The sequence below is a fragment of the Pungitius pungitius genome, chromosome 19, assembly GCF_949316345.1.
Source record: "Pungitius pungitius chromosome 19, fPunPun2.1, whole genome shotgun sequence".
Taxonomy (NCBI): domain Eukaryota; kingdom Metazoa; phylum Chordata; class Actinopteri; order Perciformes; family Gasterosteidae; genus Pungitius; species Pungitius pungitius.
The window spans coordinates 3,565,171-3,574,703 of NC_084918.1; the positions used below are offsets into that span (position 1 = coordinate 3,565,171).

General features: G+C 48.1%; 2 protein-coding genes across 6 annotated transcripts in view; one reads left to right on the top strand and one right to left on the bottom strand.

Annotated features, from left to right (window-relative positions):
- Positions 1–6,041, top strand: part of asap1b (ArfGAP with SH3 domain, ankyrin repeat and PH domain 1b) — a 34,681-nt gene extending 28,640 nt beyond the window's left edge. For 2 of the 5 annotated variants that reach the window (XM_037455896.2, XM_037455897.2), the window contains 8 exons: positions 97–204; positions 737–965; positions 2,740–2,901; positions 3,659–3,737; positions 3,847–3,911; positions 4,000–4,538; positions 4,624–4,746; positions 4,854–6,041. In XM_037455896.2, the coding sequence (XP_037311793.1) occupies positions 97–204; positions 737–965; positions 2,740–2,901; positions 3,659–3,737; positions 3,847–3,911; positions 4,000–4,538; positions 4,624–4,746; positions 4,854–4,928 (1,380 nt within the window). In that variant the 3' untranslated portion in view covers positions 4,929–6,041. Of the gene's footprint in view, positions 1–96; positions 205–736; positions 966–2,172; positions 2,242–2,739; positions 2,902–3,658; positions 3,738–3,846; positions 3,912–3,999; positions 4,539–4,623; positions 4,747–4,853 lie in introns of all 5 variants that reach the window. The other 3 variants (XM_037455899.2, XM_037455900.2, XM_037455898.2) reach the window with 2 other exon arrangements.
- Positions 5,787–8,465, bottom strand: eef1a1l3 (eukaryotic translation elongation factor 1 alpha 1, like 3). The gene is made up of 7 exons (XM_037455901.2): positions 8,096–8,465; positions 7,819–7,998; positions 7,416–7,712; positions 7,182–7,332; positions 6,826–7,082; positions 6,513–6,747; positions 5,787–6,423 (listed from the first exon to the last, which is right to left on the bottom strand). Exons 1-7 carry the CDS (start codon positions 8,237–8,239, stop codon positions 6,326–6,328), a joined length of 1,362 nt encoding a protein of 453 aa, XP_037311798.1. The 5' UTR covers positions 8,240–8,465; the 3' UTR covers positions 5,787–6,325.
- Positions 8,466–9,533: the final 1,068 nt, after the last annotated feature.

Genomic DNA, 9,533 nt, shown 5'->3' on the forward strand with positions numbered 1-9,533 from the left:
TTTCATTTCATTGCTGCTTCCCATTTGGTCGATAACGGCCCCTGAATAGTATCTGTTCTTCACATGAAGGCGAGTGTTGAGTTTGCGTGTGTTTAGCTGGTGCAGGCCGCGGAGGGGAAGTTCAACCCCCACATCCACGTGGAGTACGAGTGGAGCCTCAGACTGGAGGAGATGGACGAGAGCGACGACGACCTCGACGATAAGGTCCGACCGGCTTGAATTACCTCAGCTTTTTTTTCATCGAGCCGCCAGAACGGGCCAGAAATATTAACATTGGAAATGAATCTATTCTGAAAGTAGAGATTAATTTTCAACCTTTTTACAGCATCAACTAGTCCTATGATGTCATTTTCACAGAGTTGAAGAGCAAAGCTTTTTCTCTAACGTGCTCGTTAGACGTTTTGAGTTCTACATTTTTCTGTTACGTAATAGGGAGCTTTCAAGAGTGGATTTGACATCACATTGTCAAGGAGGTCACGTGGATTTAAAGTTGGTCCTTTTAGATTTATATTTTTATAGTTTTCTTGCAGAGGTTGGACAATACCGCTCTCGCATGAAGCTACAGCCAGCATGTGGTTAGCTTAGCTTAGCATACAGAGCTCCTACGTGGACTGTGTTAAAATGTATTCATCTCCTCCTCTAACGTGACCACGTGCACTTCAGTCCTCCTGAATCATCCATCGGCTCCGTCCCCAACTGTCTCATGTCCCCCCCCTCCCCCCACCCCCCCCTGCAGCCCAGTCCCATCAAGAAGGACCGCTCCCCGAGGCCTCAGAGCTTCTGCCACTCCTCCAGCCTCTCCCCCCACGACAAGCTCTCCCTGCCGGGCTTCATCAGCCAGCGGGACAAGCAGCAGCGCCTGTCCTACAGCGCCTTCACCAACCAGATGTACAGCGCCTCCACCGACCTCACCTCCTCCCCTGTGGCCGACGGGCCGCCGCTGCCCCCCAGGAACCAGGGCAAAGGTCAGACCGGCCTGCTCCGAGGGCTTTTTCCCGAGCTGCGTTACCGCATTGCATTTACAGTTTTGTTTATCGCTGTTTAGTTTTATAGTGGGTAAACTCTATAGGAGATCATATTCGTCCCGCCTGAAATGCAAATGCTGTATCTGACCGCTGTCAGGGAGATAGTGTTTGAAACCGTCCCTTCATCAGGCCGGTTAAAGTTTCAGCACGGGGACGAGGAGGCGAAAAAATGCCTACTCACCACTTTGTTCTCCTTCTGCGCCGTCAGCCCCGCACACGCAAACACGCTCCCTGCAGTGGAATGCAATTTGTCAACACCCCCCCCCCCCCCCCCCCCCCCGAAGCCGAGGGCGGGATACAGGTGTCGGGAAGACTGCTTACGCGGCGAACCTTTTTCGGAAAAACATGGCCGCGGGGGAAGGACGGGTTAGCGGCGGTTAGTCGGGCGTGTGTGAGCGCAGCCAGATGCGCACCTCGTCAACGCGCCCGGCGTGCTGTCGCTGCACCTATTGGGATTAAAGATAACACTGGGTCCCTCAAGGAGGTTTTGACACACCAACACTCGCAGGGCAAAAAAACGAACAAAAAAAAGTCGGCGCTTTCGTCTCTAGCTGGACGGCGAGGTTGTCTCTAATTAATTAACACTGATTCTTTCTGCAGCTGTTGGTGTTTTTAGCCACTTTAAAGCAAGAAATGTGCACCTGCCAGCTACGTGTTTGAGAAAACAGGCAAAGAGTGATGCGATAGCTGCATCTCTCGGGGGGGGGGGGGGGGGGTGTTGTTAACAGGTTAATCATTATAAAGAAAAAAAAAAAGAAACCATTACCTCCAGATCCAGAAGGAATATGAGTTTAGACCTTTTAGTAATTCAAGTAGCACTGGAGACGAGTGGTGTTTGATTTGTTTTCAAAATAAAGATGTAAAGAGTAGGAGGCTGAACGCCGTGCACACGTCTAGAATAACGCTGAACAGCTCGCCCCCGTGGGCCGGCCTCACGCCTTTTCCCTCTTTTCAATTTTTTTTTGTTATTTTTCTGCTGCTCACCAGTGATAAGATTACATCTTGTGCGTGGGAGCAGCCCCTTTTTTTTTCATTTTGATCTTTTTTTTTTTTTTTTCCTTTTAAGACTGACATACTGTAGATTCTCTCCCACCCTCCTCATCTCGCTCTCTTTTCTTTCTCTTTTTTTGTTTCTCTATTCTTTCAGCTCCACACTTGGCATTCCTCGGCTCTCATTCGCACTACGCCACACTGGCTGGCACTCGACCATACATCAGTGAATATCCCGGTTTTATGTTCTCCCCCTTTACTCTTTACATTCCCCCCCCCCCCCCCCCCTCGGGTGTGTGCTCGTTTAACAGCTCACGTTTGCAGGGCGGTGGTGTTTTATTTAAAGTAAAACAATGGGACCATGTGGGCCAGCTGATTCTCCCCTTCATTGTTTCCTCGCCTACATGGATTTAATTTTTTTTTTTATCCCACCGCCCTTGAGCTGTAAACCCTCATCCACAGCTGATTCCTCTCTGGCTGAGCTCTCTATTAGCTGCTTTCATCCTACTTTTCTCTCTTATTATTGAACAATTAGTGCTTCGGGGTCCCGTTATTCATGAACCGGTCGGAACGTGTTTGTTGTATATCTGTTCAGACCGTTTGTTGTGCATTATCCTCTCCCTTCTTTCTTTTCGGGGGGGGGGGGGGGGGGGGGGGTTTAACAGGATGACATTTTCTTGGGCGGCCCGCATCACCTCATGTGTTTTATGTATCGCTCCTCCAGCTCCTCCCCCATCTGGCCCTCCCTCTACACTCACACCGGGAGGCAGCTCCACCCTGTCCAAGAAGAGACCTCCGCCCCCGCCTCCTGGACACAAACGCACCCTGTCTGACCCACCCAGCCCGCTCTCTCACAGTCCACACAGTAAAGGGGGCTTGACTGGGGGTGAGACGCAAGCACACGTCAGAACAGCAGAGCTGCCTTCGCTCCGATACTTTCATCACCCCAAAAGTCCTGCACTGAAATTGAAAGAAATTGAAAGATGTTCCCAAAAATTAAGAGTGAATCAATTACTGCAGACTAGTGGAGACCTTTTTGTTTGTCTTTGTGCAGTTCACAGGTATGTTCAATGGTGGTCTGATATAACAAGAGCGTTATAATCACAGCTTCATGGGATTGCAACTTCTTTTACAAATTCAGAGTTATTTAATCATCAAGCAAGTTAAGTTCACCAGTTAACATGCTTCCAAACTGCACAAAGAGACATCTGAGTTCCGCTTACATTTCTCAGAGATGAAAGCAGCGTTTTGCTTTTTAACACAAAAACAATAGAAAACTTATGTTGTAACCACCACCTGGACACAAAAGACGACAAACGCATCCGTCACCTTACTTCTTGTTTTCATTCTGTGTATTTTAACTGTTATTCCACTTCTATCATTTGTCCTCTGTGGGGTTTTTTTGTGCATTCTGTCGTACAGTTACACCCAATCACTAATTATAAAATGACACTTTATTGCACAACCTCTAATTAACAGCGGCTCATAGAACGCTCAGCCAGACGACGCCTCCCTCATGTTTATTCTTTTTAACCATCACAGCATGTTAAGTTACTCCCACATTTACAATCAATTAATCTTTTGGCGAGTGGTCTGTTGCGGTGCTGAATCATTTGTGTCCCCGTCAATGTCGACGTTTTTAGGAAGCGACTCCACCCCTCCTCCTGTCAACAAGATGTCTCCTATTTCCAACAAGTTTGAAGGAATTCCTCAGCAGCAAAGGTACAGAAAGAAAAAGAGAATCGCGGTGAAGGTTGAAGCCTGTTTTGACCTGAAATGAATCGAAGCTGACGATAAACCGCTCGACTTCGTTTGAAAAATCTTTTCCCAGCACTACGTCAAGCAACACAAAGTCTACCCTCGGTCCACGGGTCCTTCCCAAACTACCTCAGAAAGGCAAGTCCCTCGTCCGGCTTACGTTTTTTAATGGCGGCTGTTGATTGGAAGCTTGTTTTCGTGAAAATGGCTTTGCTTCCGTCTCCAGTGGCGTTGCGGAAGATTGACACCATACACCACCCGTCCGTGGATAAGCCCAGCCTCCCTCCAGAGGTTTTCCAAAAGTCCCCGCCGGCGTCCGACCCCCCGCAGAAGGCTCCTCCGGCCGACCGGCCCCAGCCGGGGGACCTGCCCCCCAAACCGCAGCCGTCTGAACTCCCGCCGAAACCCGGAGAACTTCCTCCGAAGCCGCAGCTCTCCGACCTCCCGCCCAAACCCCAGCTGGGCGACCTCCCGCCCAAACCGCAGCTCAAAGACCTGCCCCCCAAGCCCCACCTCGCCGACATCCCCCCGAAACCCGGGGCGGCCGAGTCCGCTCCGAGGGCGCCGCCCGGCGACGCGGTGCAAAGGCCTCAGACGCAGCCGCCGCCTCCGCCTCAGCCTCAGGCGCCGCCGCCGCCGGACTCGCCGTCGCCCAGTCAGCAAGCCAACACGGGGACCCCCACCCAACAGGCCGCCGAGGACACCAACGGGACCCTGGCGGGGACCGCGGAGACACCGGTGCCCCTCCCCAGGAAGATCAACACGGTAAGAACAGCGCTTACTCGGCCATTCGTGGGCAATCTTTGGTTGCTAGGCTACCGTGCTCACTTTCGGGGGTTTGAACGTCCAGGGGAAGAGCAAAACCCGTCGGGTGAAGACGATCTACGACTGCCAGGCCGACAACGACGACGAGCTGACTTTTGTTGAAGGAGAGGTGATTATAGTAACGGGAGAAGAGGACCAGGAGTGGTGGGTGAGTGCGGCTCCAGTAGCGTTGTTTAAAAAAAAAAACACACACAAAAAACACCGAATGGCGCCACCGTTCTTTTTTTTCTCACGTGTTCTCTTTCTCGCTTCCAGATCGGGCACGTTGAAGGAGAACCGGACAGAAAAGGGGTGTTCCCCATGTCTTTTGTGCACATCCTGAGTGACTGACAGTCAGAGAGAGACTTGCACTACGCCTCTCCCTAAATTGGAAGGTTGTGTAAATAGCGATCACAACACCTCTTGTCACACGGCAAGTGTCCTAAAAGAAGAAAAAACAAGGCTCATCTATGCTGTACAAAGAATGTGTGTATTCTTCCTTTACCAGTATTATCTTAACCCTATAGCCCGGCTGTGACAAAGCTCACTCTCAAAACCTTAGCACTTACCTAAAGTCTATGTTAAATGCTGTTACTGTGTATATATGTATGTAAATATATATATTTGTGTGAGTGTATAAACATGTTTTATTGTACAAAACATGTACCATTGCTCTCTACCGGTCCGATGAAGCGCCAGACTTTGAATTTTGTCTGGCCCTCGAGTAATTATCAGCTTGCATTTCTGGAAAAAGGACAAGAAGAATTGGAATGTGAAATAGGTCATGTCACTATTTGTCTCTTGCATCCCCGTTTGCCACCGTAGTTGACCGAAGAGGCTGGAATCTCCCACTAATAACCCCCCCCCCCCTCACTAAGATGAAAGCATTAAATGTACTCCCTGTTCTTGCTTGCTTTGTGTGTACACGTGTTATAGTTGTTTTACAGTATAGAAACCTGCTGCTACTGTGGTGGAATATCAAAGCCCGTGTTCACTGTAGGTCACTAAATGTTACACTGTATGTATGCAGCTCTCAACTTGACGCCAGTCCTTTGACCCGCTGTGCAACAATGACTGGAATAGAGTGCTGGGTTTGAAGAGCCACTATTGATGCAGGTCTACGTTAAATAAAAGGTATCCTGTTGAAGCCACTATGATTATAGGAAGCTCAAGAGGATGTCTTAGCAATGACTTGATTTTTTTGACTGGCTAGAAGTGTCCTGTTAACCTTTGTTCAAAATGAGTCTTGTAGGAAGAAAAAAAACAGCTTTACATTTTCTTTAAGTTTGAGTCATGTAATATCAATGTTACTGGATCCTGTACATTTCCAGGTTGGCTTCTGAACCAGGGGGACTTGAAGGCTGGAGAGCCGATGTATTTCCACTTAATCCTCCCTGACTTGCAGTCCCTTTCTCCCATGTTAGCAAACAAACTCATCCAATCATTAAAGTGCTGTACCAACCCAGCCTGCTCTGGTGCTGCATATTATTTCAATGGTTGATACGGCAAGTGCATGCTTAAGAAATAAGAAGCGTAGAAAAAAATATAGTTCAAATAATTGTTTTATTTTGTAACTCAACCAAGGTTCACCAACCAGATTTACAGATTATTTTGGCTTTTAACATTAACACAGGAATAATCACTTCAACTTAAATACTTTGTGTCACAGCACAAATTACATTCTGCCAAAACGTTTCACAAAAGCAGCCATACCAGGATTTACTGGTAAAAAAAAAAAAAAAAATCAGTTACACTTTGCGGGAGGGTTTCGCCCCCTGGTCCTTCTGCACCGACTTGATGACCCCCACAGCGACCGTCTGCTTCAGGTCCCTCGCCGCAAAGCGCCCTGAGGAGCACAACACAAACGGTGACTCTGCAGAAAACGAAGGTTTTGTACTTTCAACAAACTGAAACCCAAGCGATTGGCCGCTGTACCTAAGGACGGGTAGGTGAAGAAGCTCTCCACACACATGGGCTTGATGGGAACAATCCGGACCGTGGCAGCGTCGCCAGACATCAGGGTCTGCGGGTGGTCCTCCAGCTGTTTGCCGCTGCGCCGGTCGAGCTTCTCCTTCAGCTCGGCGAAGCGGCAAGTCACGTGGGCCGTGTGGCAGTCCAGGACAGGAGAGTAGCCGGCTTTAACCTTCCCCGGATGGTTCAGGATTATCACCTCCATTAAGAAAAAAAAGAAATCAGCACAAAGGGATTGGCCACAAAGTTAAGCAGGACATTCTGAGTAAGAACCAACCTGCGCTTCGAAGCTGGTGACGTCGGCTGGAGGGTCGTTCTGGGCATTTCCAGCCACGTCGCCGCGCCGCAGGTTCCTCACGGCCACGTTCTTAATGTTGAAGCCGACGTTGTGGCCCGGCAGAGCCGTCTGCAGGCCCTGGTGGTGCATCTCAATGGACTTCACCTCGGCGGTGACCTTGGCCGGGGAGAACATCAGGGTCATCCCGGCCTTGAGGACACCGGATTCAATCTTCCCCACTGGCACGGTGCCTACTCCTGTAGGAACATATTAAAAGTTAAACGCTTTATAGTCACTGGAGGTAACGTGGCTTCCCTGTTAGTAGGAAAATGAAGCTTTAGCACAATTCTGCTAACCTCCAATTTTGTAGACGTCCTGCAGGGGTAAGCGTAGGGGCTTGTTGGCCGTGCGCGCTGGTGGCTGAATGGAGTCCAGGACTTCTAGTAGAGTTCTTCCACTTGCATTTCCCTCCCTTCGTCTGGATTTCCACCCTTGGAACCAGGGCATCTGAGGGGAAAAAGAGAAAAATAAGTTATTCTTTAGCTGAAAAGTTAGCATGCAATCAGACATTTTAACTTCAATCTCATTACCCTCTGCGTGGCAGTGATCATGTTCTCCCCAGTCCAGCCCGATATCGGAACAAAGGGCACGGTGGCGCAGTCGTAGCCGATCTTCTTGAGGAAGCTGCCCACGCCGCGCGCCACCTCGTCGAAGCGCGTCTTGCTGTAGGGCGGTTCGGTCAGATCCATCTTGTTCACGCAGACGATGATCTGCTTGACCCCCAAAGTGTAGGCCAGCAAGGCGTGCTCTCTGGTCTGACCGCTCCTGGACACGCCGGCCTCGAACTCCCCTTTAGCCGCAGAGACCACCAGGAGGCCAACGTCAGCCTGACAACACAATTGATAGAAGGTGAATACACATATACACACACACACACACACACACACACACACGTACAGGGTAGAAAAAGTGCAGAGAGTCAGCGTCGCTCACCTGTGACGTCCCAGTGATCATGTTTTTAATGAAGTCACGATGGCCAGGTGCATCAATGATGGTCATGGTGTATTTTTGGGTGTTGAATTTCAGCAGGGATATATCAATGGTGATTCCTCGCTCCCGCTCGGTCTTCAGCTTGTCCAGCACCCAGGCAAATTTGAAAGAACTCTTCCCCATCTGTAGAATATATCACAATAAAAAAACCAAGGCTTTAAAAACACATTGGGGTGCATATATTCCCCCCCAGCAGTTTTTTTTTCACTCCCTTACTCACCTGTGCCGCAGCTTTCTCAAACTTCTCCAGTTTTCTCTGATCGATGCCGCCGCACTTGTAGATGAGGTGGCCGGTGGTGGTCGACTTGCCGCTGTCGACGTGGCCGATGACCACCACGTTGACGTGAGTCTTCTCTTTCACCATGGCTGCAATCCGGGTTTTAACCAAACAAAGTCGCTGAGGTCGAATCGATCCCTGGTCTCACTTCCAAATTGTCCTGTGGAATGTAAGTGTGGAGCTACCGCGCAGAGGCTTTATATACTGCACCTGATCGCACGGGACACGTGATGGAAGGCAGGTGTGCTGCTTAATTAGGCTTCGTTAGTGGCTGATCCCTGTAAGGGGCCTGATATTTGGCCCTGCCAAATGTTGAAGTAGCAACAAAAGTAATAAGATGCTGAAAAGGAATTCCTCACAGATTTAATGTTTTTGTGAAGAGCAGCAAGAAGTAAACTAAATGATCTTTCATCAATGTGCATCAAGGAGCAGTTAATCAAAGTCAGTTGGATAACTAATGATCTTAAATTCCAAACAGGTGTGTCGTTGAGCAAAGGCTTGCAGAGACCCCAAATATAGAAAAGATAAATCCTGAGTGGCTCCAAAGCACGAGTGGAGAAGAAGACATACAATGTTTTTTAACTCTTAAAGATGTAAGTGCCTATACAATAGGACAACAAAGAGATAAATGGTGCCAAACAGTCAAAAAACAACAGTTTAGGAGAGGACACCCTCCATTAAATGTCTCATGTCCCCCACACCTTATCAATTAATTACACACACGTCAATAAACGTCCCCCTTTTAGTGATCCATTGCGGGTGAGTTCAAAGTGAGATTTAAAAGCGTTTTTCACATCAAGGCTTTTGAAAACCTTTGTTTTTTTTAACGTTAAATGAACGTTTAGCCCTTGTATTGTGTTAATGCCAATAATCAAGGGTGGAATAAATGGATCAAAATCCATTCAAAATATTCCCTAAGTACACAAGTATGCAACATATAAAATATATATTAATTATAATGGAAAAAGGTGGAGCTATTTTAACACTTTATAAACCGCTGGATTGCTTAAAATAGAGCTGATATGGTATGATATATGTTTATTTAAATGGTATATTAATAAGCTGAATCTGCAAACTAATTAAAGTTATAAAATAAATCTAGTGGAGTCAAAACGATAATATGTGTCTTTGTATGAAGCAGCACTAAATGTAAAGATTCAGGTGAAGTACAACTACCTCGAATTTGTATTTCAGTGTACTTGTAAATGGCCCTTTTAGTAAATCGATCCAGCGGTTTGACGTTAGTGACCCTGAGGTCAAAGTGGAGGGCCAGAGGGCACATCAGCGCCCTCAACAGCCTTTTTAAGGTTTACATTTGCTTTTTGCTCAAGGACCCTTGGGTAGAGGGAATAAACGTTGGACATACAACCCATTGAACCGT

What these genes read in the sequence shown, in the direction of transcription:
- eef1a1l3 (XM_037455901.2), bottom strand. Translation starts at nt 8,239, where the DNA reads ATGGTGAAAGAGAAGACTCACGTCAACGTGGTGGTCATCGGCCACGTC. An exon ending in TGATCACTGCCACGCAGAGG is followed by an intron (nt 7,333 to 7,415) that starts GTAATGAGATTG and finishes TTTTCCCCTCAG; the next exon opens with ATGCCCTGGTTCCAAGGGTG. An exon ending in TCACCAGCTTCGAAGCGCAG is followed by an intron (nt 6,748 to 6,825) that starts GTTGGTTCTTAC and finishes TTCTTAATGGAG; the next exon opens with GTGATAATCCTGAACCATCC.